Source organism: Phodopus roborovskii, unplaced genomic scaffold (genome assembly GCF_943737965.1).
Source record: "Phodopus roborovskii unplaced genomic scaffold, PHOROB, whole genome shotgun sequence".
Taxonomy (NCBI): domain Eukaryota; kingdom Metazoa; phylum Chordata; class Mammalia; order Rodentia; family Cricetidae; genus Phodopus; species Phodopus roborovskii.
Window position 1 is genome coordinate 3,356,290 of NW_026126550.1, and position 14,972 is coordinate 3,371,261.

The 14,972-nt window shown below is 43.5% G+C and overlaps 1 protein-coding gene and 1 pseudogene across 1 annotated transcript; both read right to left on the bottom strand.

Moving 5' to 3' along the window:
• Positions 1-253: 253 nt before the first annotated feature.
• Tmem18 (transmembrane protein 18) lies at positions 254-5,258 on the bottom strand. The gene is made up of 5 exons (XM_051201294.1): positions 5,107-5,258; positions 4,114-4,234; positions 2,235-2,289; positions 762-855; positions 254-677 (listed from the first exon to the last, which is right to left on the bottom strand). The coding sequence occupies exons 1-5, from the start codon at positions 5,161-5,163 to the stop codon at positions 582-584; spliced, it is 423 nt and encodes a 140-aa protein (XP_051057251.1). The 5' UTR covers positions 5,164-5,258; the 3' UTR covers positions 254-581.
• Positions 5,259-10,620: 5,362 nt separating this feature from the next.
• On the bottom strand, positions 10,621-11,209 carry LOC127234379 (60S ribosomal protein L29-like; annotated as a pseudogene).
• Between the last annotated feature and the right edge of the window lie 3,763 nt (positions 11,210-14,972).

Below are 14,972 nucleotides of genomic sequence, written 5' to 3' on the forward strand. Positions count from 1 at the left end.
TGATACACTGCATTCTTTTCCAGACCTGCCCCACAGGTCCCTCAGCATGGGTACTGGTGACATTATATATAGAACAATACTCCATGGTGGGGGTGTTCTATGCCCTGCAGGATTTCAGCATCCTAGTCTCTGCCCAATAGATACAAGTACCATGCCCGTATGTGGTGACAAATGTCACCGAATTCTCTGGGGGAACAAAACTGCCCTTAACTGAGAACGACGACTACAGGCTAGAAGCAGAAGAGTAAGCAGGTAGTGGTGCCACAACGTGGTGGTGCTGTTTATTTCTCAGTGTCCACACTCAAAATTGAGTGAACCCTAGTATAACGAGGTATACCAGCAAACTGAAAAGCTGGGTAAGACTCTTCCCATGGCTGAACCAGAAAGCTCCCACCATGCAAATGTGTGTTCACATTCAACATGCATCCAGGTGACAATGTTAGTTCTTTTAAGAAACTTTATCGAGGGCTCCATTTCCAAACCACGAGTATGCTGACAAAGGAACATCTGGGCCATGTGCAGCTTATATCTGGAAACAACCAAGCCAGAGGAAAAACAAGGTCCACGGCAACAGCTAGGCGTTATTCTTCTTTTCTTCTCCTTTTCCTCTCCTTTCTCTTTTCTTGCATCCTCTTCAGGTCAGACATCACATTCAAAGTCTTCTGTACCCACATAATCTAAAATCATTTGGAGTCACAATTAAAACTGGAAAGCGTATGACTGAAGAAATCCAGGACAAACAAAGTCTGTACCATACATACCACAATGACCATTGCATTGAACAGCAATGGTGCCGAGAACACAATAGAAATGAACATTCCCCGGGAATCAAAATACTGATATTTTGCAAACAATCTGTTTTAGAAAAAACAAACAAACACAAGAAAATAATTATTGGACTTTCAGTCCGGAGAGGTGACAGAAGAACAGCAGTTAAGCATCCAAGTTCACAGCAATTGTGACACAATGACTTAAATTCTCAAAACTGCACAGAAACAGCTCTAATGCTTTTCATAAATCAGAAAGGGCTGTATTCCTGCTACAGCTACTTAAGAACGTACTGTGTCTAATACTTCCTGCTGTTAGCTACCTTAGTAAAGTACTGCCTTTCTGTGTAAGAGACTTGAAGACTGCATCATTCCAACTTGCCCAGGGGTAAAGAGCCAGGCAGCAGAAGGTAGGAGCTGTCTATGGGGATTTCTCTCTTGGTAATGTGGAATTACGCCACATAGCTGTTTTCACTGACTGGGCAACAATGACTGAGAACCTGCTACATGAGCTCTGGGCTACAGCAAGGAATAGTAAGGACAGATTTACTCTTAAAGGAAGCCTACCTTCTGGAGAGAAGGAGGAGCTCAGGTAGAGTGCCAGTCTGACTTAAAGAAACAAAGCAGGGAACATGGGAATCTATGGGTGGGGAGAGGTCAAGTTTAGCCTCTGACCTGGAAATGTGATCAACACAAATTTGAGGTGGCCATGGGCCCAGCAGGAAGGGTTGCAGCAGGGGCCATGGGCATCAGAACAGTTCTGTGCCCTTCTCTGAGTGATTAGGGATACTTTGGGATGTTTGGAGTGATCTGCACTGAGACAGGAGAATCAGTTAAGACAACTTAGGTCCAGGGTTGGGGCTGGAAAAGCAGGGAAAAGACTGTGGAGGCTCTGGCACTGTCCAGGTATTGGGAGGAAGTTTCCAAGAGGAAAGGGGAGTGAGCAGGGGAAAGGTCTCTGAAGCCCACTCCTGCAGTAACAACCGCTACTACTCAATACCTTCTAAAACTCCCACCTTTGTATTTCGAAACTCAAAATACTTTATAATACTTCTAATATTTTCTCACAGATTGTACTTTATTGGCCAGCACCTTAACAGCTCAGGTGGTACAGTCAACATGGTTATGCCATTCTTGAAATATCTATTTTGTAAGCCTCTGAGGCCTCCATGACCTTAAGGAGTTATCCCAAAAGTGGCACTGAGATTTTTGTTTAATAACACAGAGCTTCAAGGAGGAGCTTTGGATTACTTATTTTATTAATAAAAATTATTAGTCTTCTATTAACAACAACAAAAGTATTTAATTGCTTTTCTTAAGGCCTAAGCCTATATGTACAAGGTGCTCAATATTTCTGACATCTTCAATTTCCCTAGAAATTTCATGTTTTATTTACAAAGTTCCACATGGCAATACCGCAGAGGGAAACTCCTAAGACACAGTCAAGAGCATGAAAAGTGACTTTACCTCCAATTCATTGCAGCCACTTCATTAATATACTCCGCACAATAGACTAACAATACTAAGAAAAGAGAGAAATCATATCAGAATCACACAGCCAATCACAATAATTACAGAACAAGACAATACATTTTTACATATAGCAACGGAATACCGAAAAAAAAATGCCAAGAAATGCAATTTCCATTTGATGTATTAAGAGCTATAAAATGGTGAAGTTATAATACGCCCATTTAATAGGAATCAGAAGATCGACATGTGTGTGAGATGCCAAGGGTCTTAGTGAAACACCCGTGAAGTGAAGCTGTTCTGCACAGACTGACTGCTGTAATCCAGGTAGAAAGCTCAGTATCAGAGTCTCAGCATTTGTGGAAATGAAGGAAGTTAACTCAGATGTTTTCATGCTGTCTGAGATTTTAATGAGCCATAAAGCATACAAAGCATAAAGCATAGTGTCTGTAGTTTCTTAAGAATGCCTGTGGTTATCCCTCTTCAAAATTTCAGGCACATATACTGTTCTTTTAAATATATATGTGTGTGTGTATGTGTGTATATTTATAATTTTTCTTATTTTGCATATCGATCCCAGTTCCCTCTCCCTCCCTCCCATTCTTCCCGACTCCCTCCCATCCCAGCCCAGTCCCTACTTCAAACGACAGATTTTGATGATCCCTCCTGGAAGGCATCATACATAGTTCTTAAACTTAGAAAATCATTTCTCCTTTCCAGGCACTTCCCTCAAGACCTCTACACAAAGTTAGCATGCCAGCCCTCTTGTGTGCTCATACTTGTGTGCCTCGACACGGACTGCAGAAATTTGTACCAGCCCCTCAGCACATTTCACTGCACCCCTCAGTTCAGTTCTCATCACAATGCTCATTATTGCAAATTATAATACATCTACAGGTATCTACTGAATGTGGGGGTCCCCAAGGAAGTTAAAAGCTTAGAGGCCTATTTTGCTCAGTACTGTTAACCCTAACATTTCTAGGGAAAGAATTTCAAATGAAGAATGGTCAATGCAATGTGAATGCTCATCACTTCACTTATTTTTCTAAGATTATGTCCTACCTCTTACAGTAAACTGATCAGACTTGTCTAAAATCACCTTTCCCATTTACCAAGCAAAATCTTCTTCCAGTGTCCACAAAAGTCAAGTATTTAAACCTGAAATTATCAGCATTAGCACACTTAGCTCCTGTGGACTGTGGTGTCTTACCCATGATCTAGCTTCCTACCCATCTTCCACCTTATATTTTAGGGGCTCTGCCCACTTGTCTGCATTTGGGGCAGACCTCATGCCTGGGCCAGCCAGCTATTACTCATATTTTCTTACTGACATTGTATTAAGTATCATTTTGACCTGACTGAAGAAGGGCCTAATATATTGATTGTCCACATTTGGCCAAGTACCATGGTTTTTATTTTGTGTCTGTTTGTGTGTAACCTTTCTCCATTCTGTATACCTAATCTCTTCCCACAATTTCTAAAGCCATTATCTATAAAACTGATCTAAAACAGTATTTTATGTAGAAAATGTCTCTTAATTTGTAGTCTAATTTCCAGAACATGCAGTGTAGAACTAGGCCTGGCAGGAAAACATCTGCATGAAAGATATGCCATCTAGGAATAAACTCAAGCAGGAAATTATCTGTGTAAGAGTCAGCATAACAGAATCAATATCTCAGTACAGCTGACGTTGCACATCCCTCCTGGTCAGCCTGAAGCAAAAGGAAGACCCCTTTCAAGGTCAATGTCCAAAGATTACTTCATGATTTCCATACAGAATGGAAGGCTTGGGAAACCCTGTGAAAACATAATACAAACAAATCCAGGGCAATATCCCAACAGTCAAAGCACAGGGATTCAGTTTTCTACTACTCACCTAGGCACAGGAAGTGTCCAATCTGTAGTTTATACCTCTGTGATGAGAAGCACGTGAGAAGTAGGCACATCAGGTGGAAGACGACAAGCCCTAGGAGCCATGGTTCTGTCCAGTCTGTCTCCTGTGAGGATACACTGTTAGAAACTTGTGTGTGTACTGTGGGTAACGGGAATTACCCACTTCCCCTGAGTTTTGGGATCACACAGCTAAGCCTCAGAGACAAGTGGGAACAAGAAGAAAAACAAAAAAGGGAGGAAACGATAGTTGCAAACACATTCAGGAATTTTACATAAAGATTTTAAAGTTTGAGCACCTTTACCTCTTTTTATTGGTGAATACAATTCTTTTCAAGCTGGGTGAAATCTAAGGGGTTATTATCATCTGAAGTCAAGCTGACCTAATTAAGGAGATGCATTTGCAGCATGTGAAGCTGCTTAAAGGAAGCTCATCTTATCGAGGCCTGGAAATGGAAGCCATCCTAACATGCAGGACTGGCTGTCCCCCAGCACTTACTTCTGCAATGTACAAAGATAGTTCTTTGGGGCCTTACAGATGACCAGTGTCCATACCCCCAAGGCTCAAACCTTTCTGACTGTCCTCACCAGATACACAGTCCAAATTTCTCAGCACTTCCCCAGTGCTCTTATCTGATCCACAAGGCAAGACTAGCTCCGGAGTGTGGAGCCCAAACTTCTCTTCAGGACTGCTTGGAGTCCATTGCCCTTAACTGGGCACTGTTTGTGTCTTCAGTGTCACACCGGAAAGACAGCACATGCAAGAGCCCGGTAGGGAAAGCAATGTACGCTGCCGCTGCCAAGACCCCACCAGGGTGGGGACCCAGAGGACCGCCTGCTTGCGCGCACCCGGGGTCTGCCCCATCCAGCAGAGCCACAGCGCGACTCCAGGATACAGCCTGCCCGCGCTGTCCACAAAAGAACTAAAGCATCCCCAGCGCGTGCCAGCGCCTCCCAGTCTCCAGGGTCTGCGAGTTACCATGATCACCGCGGGGATGCTGACCGGGAAGGCTCTGACCGAGAACGGGGAGGGCATCACGCCGAGGTTACAGACAACCTGGAGAACTCCACGGCTTCCGGCAGCCGGGAAAGTCGCCTAGTCTTCTCGCGAGATCTACGGGTACGAACCTGACATTTAGCTCTTCTCGCGAGAATTTTTTTTTTTTTCTTTTAAGAGGTCCAACTTTCATTCTTACATTAATGGGTTTCTGTAAGCAGTGTAAAAAGTGCTTGCCGTCCTCAGAAAGCTGAGGGTGTTTGGTTCCACAGACACAGCCAGAGGTTGGGGCCAGTTTGTCAGGCTTGGACAGCACCCTGCGCCACAGTCCAGGAATGAATTTGCGAAGGAGCATGCTCTTTGCAGACCTGGGTTGGACCTGATGTTCTCTTCACAGTCCTGGGGTGAAAACAGCGTTGGCCCCACAGTAGCAGGATCATCTCGGAGTCTGCACCACACACCTGGAAAGGACACGGCAACCTCCACACAAACTCGTGATAAAGACAGTGTGCTCCTCAGAGAGTCCCACCGAATCGGGATGAGCTCAGCATCCACGTCGTGGACCGCGGACGGATGCAACGTCCACGGTACAGATCGGCTTCCTTGCTTCACATACCCAAAAGAACACGATGTCCTGTCTGTCTCACCCACAGACCCAGGCTCGGTACTGTGTCTGTGCTCCTCACAGAACCGGAATGAGCTGACTGACTTACCTCACAAGAGTCCACAGTAGTGGACGACATAGCATTGGTACCTTAAAAACCCAGGTCAGATAGTCAGGTCCCACAAACCCTGGATAGATTGAGCTATCTTCCTGTTACACATGTTATTGGAGAAGGGACAGTCCATTGACATGGACTGACAATGGATTGTTTAACGTTTGTAAGACTGTTGAGTACACTTAGCTCATGTGTGAAGTTCTCCTAATTGCCTGTGCAAACAATGAGGACTCAGAAGAGTTAATTAACCCTTATGTGCCACAACAAATGTACATGCACAAATGCATGCACCTTGTTTGCTCTTCACTTAATGGTGTGAGACTAGTGGGTCTGAACACTGTGACAGCGACAGCCTATCTCCTTCGCCTGGCTGTGGAATGGGCTCTGATAAAGTGGTCCCATATCCTTCACCTGTTTAGCAACTGCCCACCTTAAGTCTTCCTCCTCTTTCTCAGAGGCTGACCCGGAATGTCATTGTCATTGTTGCCTCATCTGTCCTTTTCAGACGTGGGCTACTCTCTGTTTCTCAGATACATGTCCCCCATCTGTCTTCACCAAAGATAAGGGAAGGAAGAAAGGGGAAAAAGGGGAGGAGGAGGGGGAGAAGGAGGGAAAGTCTCTAGGTCCTCCGAATGTGACCTAAAGTTCTGCTTTAAGAGAACACTTAAGTGTTGCCACTCTGCCAGGACAAGGGTCATCCCCATTCAGCTTTACTGTCATTTGCCTAGGAGTTGATGTGTGGGCTGGAGTTTTCTTGTGGGTCTGAGAGCTAGCTATTCCTGATGTTTTTTGGACTGACTTCAGTGAAGACGTGAAATAAAAGACTAACTGTAGTTGCTTTGCCCAGCATGATGGGGCCCAGCCTTGAGATAATTTTGCAATGGAAGAATTAAAAGCAGCGCTGTTATAACATGCGACTGAATTCCTAGGCTGTGGAACCCTGCCATAAGCTGCATGCTGTTAAGCTGTCTGCATTGCTTCCCCCACTTGCCTCCTGAAGGACCCAGACCAAACTCCCCCACAGGCAGTCCTTCCTTTGTTTCTAGAGACCTGAAATCTACAGATTTCCCTGTCTGATTACATCTCTTTTCTATCTCTGCACTGTGCACTGTCCCAGGCTTCTGTCCCACAGACAGTTCTTTACACCACAGCTAGAGATTTTAGCACAGACAAGATGTTTTTACAGTGCCTTGCTCGTACATTTCACAGGTGTCCACTGCTCTTGAGACCCCTCGACTCTTTTGTGGTCTGGTCCTATAGAATCTCCAACCAAGAAGGTTCCCGATTTCCTGTCCACATTTCTTCTTTTCTCGGCACTGTTCAGTATGTTCCCTAGCCCTGTGTTTCAGGTGTCATGGTGTCTTGCAGCCATCTAGACCTTTACCGACTTTCCTGGCTGCTCACTCTTACATTTTCAACATCTTCATTTGCTGTGTTGGTTCCCTGGGTTCCTCTAACAAGGTACCAGCAACACTGGTGGAAATTTGGAGGGAAAGGAGGGTTCCTCGTTTCCTGGAGGTCAGTGTTCCAAGCTGATAAATGGGTCCAGCTCCTGAGAGCCCTTGTACACTCTACTGATGGGGGATGTCCTTCTGTATGCTGTGTATATGTTTCTCATATTGGTTTAATAAGACGCTAATTGGCAAGTAGCCAGGCAGGAAGTATAGGCGTGGCTACCAGACTAGGAGAATGCTGGGAAGAGGAAGGCAGAGAGTGAGTTGCCAGGGAGATGCCATGTAGCTGTTGAAGGAGTAATGTCCCAAAGCATTACAGGTAAGCAATAGCCTCATGGCAATACATAGTCTAATAGTAATGGGTTAATAATTAAGAGAGAACTAGCCAATAAGAAGCCATAGCCATCGGCCAAGCAGTTTGTAATTAATATAAGCCTCTATGTGTTTATTTGGAACTGAATGGCTATGGGACCAGGTGGGACAGAGACCTCCGTTCTACACTCTACTGATCTCTCAACCCTACTGTTGCAGCACTCCAAAGGTGTTTAGCTTTCAGAGGCTGTCTTCCCTCCAAATTTTCTCTTTGGGTTTGGGCCCAGCCCAGCCTCCCACAATTTCATCTAAGCATAATCCCACCTGTAAAAACTGTGATTAGGCTACATTTCATCCTTATATGTCCTGGCTAGCACTTCCTCATACCTTCCGGTGACACTGCTCAACCCAGGACATGGTTTAACGTCACCAGTGTTTTCACCCATATTCCTTATTTAAATTACACACGGCTGTGGAATGTTTGTTGAACCCAGCAAAGCCTGTTACATTGTTTATGCTGAAGAATATTACTTTAACTGTGAAAAGGTGTGTTACTTTTGTTAATGCTGCATTTGTTTGATGAAGTAAGGATGTGTGTTTAATTATGTAAAAATAGATATGTTGCATCTGTTTCACTTTGCCTGATTAAGGCACCTGATTGGGCTAATAAAGGGCCAAACCGCCAATAGCTAGGCAGAGAAAGGTTAGGTGGGGCTAGCAGGACAAAGAGAATAAATAGGAGGAGAAATATAGTTTCAAAGAGAAAGCAAGAAAGAGAGAAGGAGAGACATGGGCTAAGATGACATGAGCCTTAGGTTTAAATAAAGGGATACTGATGAAAGAATGGCAAGTGCTTTTCATAATTAAGAAGTTTTTGCCAAGGGCTGGAAGGGTTGATCATTGTCTCACTTTCATCAGGTGGCTAGAAGTCCTCACTGAAGCAGGATAGAAAGGGGAGAATTAAGGAGACACCAGAAAGGAAAGGATCCCTCTCACCCCAAAGTCTAAAGTGTCTCATCCATTGAGAACATGGAGGATGTCTGTGCCTCCAGGCTAGTGTATCAGGTCATCATGGTCATGTGTGTAATGGTTACCTGTGCCATGGTCAGAACCCACTTCTCACAGTGTAGACCTATCATTACATTCCTACTCAGGGGCTAGACTCTGAGCCATACATAAATGCTTCTCAAGCTCTACTCCCTGCCTACCATCCTTGCATCAGAAGCTACTTTACCTCATTCTTTGACAGTGCCCCATAGGCTAAATCTGCTGCGGTCCACACAGTTCCCAAATAAATTCCATGTTGTTACTGTTTCTCTTGCCAGTTGTTCATCAAAACAACAGTGATTTTGAGCATCCTCCCCCAGCTCTAGAGCTGTTCTGAGGCCATGTCAGGCCAGTACTACTGACGGCCTTGCCCTACAAGCTCTTACCTCTGAGCCTTACTAACGTGTGTGCCAAGTGGTATCTCTAGGACTTGTGAAAAGTCAGATGAAGACCCTGGGATGTAGGTGAGGGCATATTTGGAAGAGCTCATAAGACTTGGAACACTTCTGTGTCTCAATGATTTGCTACCCAGTGTACTCAGTTATGAAGATCAAGGAAGATACCATGGCTCTCCACTATAATCTCTAGAGTTTGACTTTTACTCACTGTTTTAGGATTCTCTCAGTCTTGTCATTCAAGTGGGGATTGAATGAGACTTCATCTCAGGAATGTCTTGGGAACTTGTGCCCAACAGACTCCTGAGGGCTAGGCACCCGCTGCCTCTTAGTGCTTCACTTGGTGACAATCAGACCCATAGAAATGCTTCTGACCTATGACAAAGTATGATGCTTCATCTCCACGGTGGAAGGGCCCAATGACAGGCCATATAACAGATGTCTGCCAGAAACCTGATTTGGGGCAGATCCTAGTTCAATGCTTTGTATTGATGCACAATATTTTGCCCTGACCCACAGAACATTTTTCCTTTAGTTTCAGCTACAAATTTTTAACAATGAAGTATTTGATAACACTGCTCTTTTAATTAAAGCTTTCAAAAGAGAAATAAAAGATCATAATTTCAGTGAACATATGATAAAATTGTTCAGAAAAGAGCTCTTGGAAAGACCATCACTCTAATATTGTCACCATGTTGCTCTTGGGAGGCCTGATGGTCACCTGTACCTCCAGAAGGCCTGGCCTCTTTAGGTCTCATCCTTTGTTGCCTCCTGAACTCTTTTTTTCTTAGTTGAAACTCTCAAAACAATATGTCTGTTGTTCATATATGTACTTTACAACAAAATGGAAGGTGGGGCTGGTCTGTGTCTTAGCACATTTATTTATACAAGAGAAATATAAGGAATGTAACATCTTTCCCCTTTGGAAAAACCATGAGCCCCAAGTGAGAGGCACAGACCCCTCAGCCTTCTCTTGTTCCCCTCCTGTCTAATTTCCTGAGATTGTACGTTGCTCATTGTAGGGGTTATGTTCCAGTAGCAACGTTACCCCTCCTGTACACACACACACACACACACACACACACACACACACACACACACACACTCGGTTAAAACATTCAGAAGTTCAAACTATGATTCTGTCTCTGTATTTACAATAGTGTGCTTAAGATAACAGTTGATGTTAATCCTGCAAGGGGACAAGATTGTTGCTCCCCTTCTTTGGCCTTGCATGCAGGGCTGCCATATACCTTAACTGGGCACTAGGTGGCAGCACCTGCCTTCCAACAGGATAACAGACAATCCCACATTTCTGCAATTAAGAAAAGTAAACTTTCATATGCTTAATTATTGAAGTGAAAGCTTTTAGTTTGCACCATCAAATATATTTATTGAGGATTATGTAGTACATAAACTGTAATAAACTGACTTTTGAAAACTAGTCATTTAAAACATGCTTGTGAGAAAAACTGGTAATTGCAAATACAAGGTTTATAGAAAAAAAATCTAATGAATCTTAGTTTAATTTATGTATTTCTTGTCTTTCTTTTTTTTTAAAAAAAAAAAAAAACAGGTCTTGCCTCAAGTTTATTTGTAAAGACAGCATAGGGCACAGGTCATCTGCAGAGTGTGTAGATGTGTCATACCAGCCCATCTGTCTTCACAGTGGCAGAAACCTTTTCTATGGGGCCTTCACAGGGGCCTGGGTGCCTTTGGGAGCCTGAGCTGGAGCGGCAGCCTGGACCTTAGCGGGAGCCGAGGCCTCTGCTTTGGTTTGAACCTTGGGCTTTGGTTGGCAGAGCCTATGACCCTTGGCCATGTAATTTCTAATCTTCTTCCCAAGCTTGGGGTGAGCGATGAAAGCAAGATGGCTGAGTTTGCAGCCAGGACCCTTTGGCATCTTAGGTTTTACCACCTTGGGCGTCACAAGGGCCTTGATGGCCTCTTCGCGTGCACTCGTTGCCTTCGTGTTGTTTGCCTGCATCTTCTTCAGGCCTTTCTTGTGTTTCTTGGCAAAGCTCATGTTCCTCAGGAACTTGGGGTCAACCCCCTTAGGAGATTCGTATCTTTGCGATCAGGGTTTCTTGATGCCATTTCTGTGCCATTTCCCGGACTGGTTGTGTGTGGTGTGTGTGGGGTGGTTCTTGGACTTGGCCATGTCTGAACGGTATCAGGCGGCTCCTGAAGCGCCTGGGCCCAGAAGAGAAAGCGCTATCTCTGTCTTTCTTAATAAGAATGAACCTTTCACATGGATTCTCCAATCTTTTCACACCCTCAATATCATGATTGAACAAACAAATTAGCCCATGGAGAGGCCTTCACTTTTGTTTCTAGGGCTCTACCTGACCAGGCACACCTCTCTAACACTGTCTCATATTAACAGACAGGCTTTTCCTTAAGATGAAGGAAAATGAAAAAGAATAGAAGGAACCACACAGTCACTGTCTTTTCTTGAGACAATGGAGTCAATATTAACACAAGGAGGAGATCCTATTCTTGCCTCATTCTAACCCTGGTACTACCAGCATGATTTGCAGAGCATATCTGGTAAGCTAATGCCAATCATTGCACCATTGCATCAGGGTTATTCCTTCATATTTGAACACTTTTTTGTTTTTTTTTTTTTAAATTATTCTTTGCTTTTGGTCCAAAATAGAAGAAAATGCCCTAATCTATGATTGGAGGTCAGGATGTACCAATATGCTATTTGGTATTTGCTAATTTCAAGTCAGGAAATTTGGGGATAGCCAGTATATGGTGATTAGCTCTGTCAATGTTTGTATTCTAACTACTGGTGGCTCCAGGGTGATGCCCTTGCCAGCCCCCGCCCCCTGCTATGGATTGCTAAATGCCTTGCTCTTCCTCTTCACCACAGGCAATGCCATGTAGGTGGGGGCTTTTGGTGAGCAAAGGAAATGATGGGTACAGGTGAAACCATGACTGTTTCCCCGGGGGCGCCCCTTTGATGTAATTTTAAGTCACTGGACTATGTACTGCTTGAACCAAAAGAACACTTTTCTAGTTGGTGCCTCTGCCTGTCCCAGAAAAGTTTAATCAAGGTTGTCTGAGTAAAACCACTGAAGAGGTAACGAAGCAAGTGTGGATTGGATAGAGAAGTAGAGTCACAGTCATAGAGACCATTGGAGCTAGACTGTGGGCTGGTTTTCACTGAGTTCAGACTTCTCTGAGGGACAAGGATGTTTTCAAAATCACAGTAGGTGGGGTTGAGCACACAGTATGGTTGCCTGGCCCCAGAGTATGTAGAACAGAAAGTAGAAGACAGTACTATAAACAGAAAATGTCTTCTCCATAGAATCAACCTCATCCTTAGGAACTCATGCTCCAACAAGAGGGGCCAGATAGGCTGGGAGTTGCTGGTCAACTGACTTCACAGGAAGAGGTCATCAAGCTTCGTGGTGGCCAAGGTTTTCAGAGATGGGGGCTAAGATCATTGCTAAGGGGAGATATGAGAAGTCCTGTACTTACTGCCAGTTTCAGGAGGCACAGGCCATAGCTGAGTGTGTGAGGTGCTAGCAGTTGCAGAGGAAGAAATTCTCCTATTTGCCTCCAGGAGCCAGATTTACCTGCCCTAGGTTTCAATAGTCATGAGGCTTATATGATTTATTTTGGAAGCAACAAGAAATTATTCAAGGTTCCATTTGGTCACCTCGTTTATGTGTTAGCTCTCATTGGCAAAAAAATGATTAGAAAATCAACTTATTAGGAAGAAAGATTAATATTGGCTCATGGTTACAAAGATTTTAGTTCATGTTTGGCTAGCTCCATTGCTTTAGGCTTTTGTTGAGGCAATGCATCATGGTAAAACACATTGTAGAACAATGCTGCTCATATTATGACAAGAGAAAGCAAAGAGATCAAAAAGGAAAAGACATGCTCCTGGTAACATAACTTCCTTCTAACAGATTCTACTTCCTTAAAGCACACTACTCCCAGTCATTCCCAAGGCTGAATATCAAACCTTCAGTAGTCCACTGGTGGACTTGGGTGAGCGTTTAAGATTCCAAACACTATAGAAAACCCCTGCTGTCTGTAAAACCCTGTGTATATGTGTGCCTGCCTATTCCTGGTCATGTTGGTACAGGTCTCCATCTACCTGATTTCCATCTCTAGCTCAAAAGTCTACTGATTTCTTTGTACCCATTGTGAAATCAGCTTGGGCTCCTATCATATATTGCCACAGGGATGCATTTTTTCCAGTTCTGGAGGTTGTGAGCCCATGGTTCAGGTGCTGGTAGATTTGCTTGATGTTTCACAGACAGAGTGTATTCTGACTGTGAGGTCACTTTGTTCCAGGGCAAAGTGAGGGAAAGAGCTGTTTTGTGGTCTTTCTCTTTCTATAAATGCCCATGCATTTCAGTAAGCGCATAGGTGGAATTTTATTTAAATGAACAAGTTAGTTATCAGCCTGTGGTTTATGGCTGGGGCTAGAAGCATGTTGGTCTCTATGTGTACAAACAAAATGTAGTCATTCTGATTTAGCATTGCACTTTAAAATGGAGCTAACTTTTGGTTTGTAGTATGAAGTCACCCAAGGCAAGGCCGAGCCCAATAACCACAGTTGTGTATATCATGGAATCACTAAGAGCACAGTACAAGCTTATCTCTCCATCTGCTTGTACTCTTTTGGAAGATTGTCACAGAAGTAACATTTTACCTACATATTATATATAAATAAAAATTTCAACCTGTAATGCCCAGGGCACTAGGTTACTCATAGCTCTCCCAGTGGCCACAATTACTAATAGAGGGATCTAAAGCATGTTGTCAGATACTACCATGGCAGCCTGTATTATATTCCTCCCAAGAAATTATGTAGGGAGAGCACAATCAACACAGCATAGGGCAGGATATTTCTCTCATGACCACTTGTTCTTCTGTTACTAAAGAACTCCCAGTTCCCTCTGGCATTCTGGGTTTTGGTTGCCTCACACCAACCACTTGTTATTTTCTCCAACATTTAAGAGATGGCTGGAGCTGACTCAACAGTTCCCTGGACTTTGTTAGTGATCAATTTGTCATCTCACTTATTTTTAAGAAATGCTATATAACTGAAATATAATTTTAGAGACATTTGTTAAGTTGCAACAAAATTTCCTCCTCACTCCAAGCAATCAGGACTCATTCTTACTAGATTAATGCTTGTAGAATGCCTTCTTGCATCATGTTCACTAAGACATAACTGCAATTTTCATGGGGTACAAAAGAGACAAAACCCAAGAATGGATGGTGCAGGTATCTAAGCTACTAAATTGTAAGCAAAATCAGCAGATGATTGTTCCTGAGTTTTTAACATGCAGATTTGTGTTTGCAATTCACTGAATGATAGGGCAGTTTTTCTGACAAAAATTGGTATTCAGAAATCTGAGTGCCTATAGAAACTTAATTGGCAGAATTGAGCCTATGGGTAATACAAATTCTCATTGGTGCTTATATCAGCTCTTGATGTCATTAAGCTTATATGCATGGAGCTTTTCATAATCAGTCTCTGACATGTCTAAGAGTTGTCTCCAACGTTCTGTATACCCTTCTGCACTATTGTAGTTACTTTCATGAAAAGGTACCACAGGCTCAGTGGATGAAGCAACAGAAATGTACTTTCTTATTGTTCTGGAATTTGGAACTCCTTAGTTAAGGTGTTGCAAGGCTGGTTTCATGTGAGGTTTTACTCCTCATTTTGCAGATACTAGACAAGTCCTTATAGGAAAAGTCAGCTGCTGTGGGAAGATACAGCCAAATGCTGTTTGCAGCAGCAGGATGTGGGTTTTGCTCGCCTGTTAGAGACCTACACTCAGTCAGAGCAGAATCCTTGAGTATGTCAGAGAAAATTTCAGAACTGGCAAGAGTGAAGCAAACTTAGTGAGTTTACATACTTAGGAAAAGGGCAGTATACAATCCCTAGA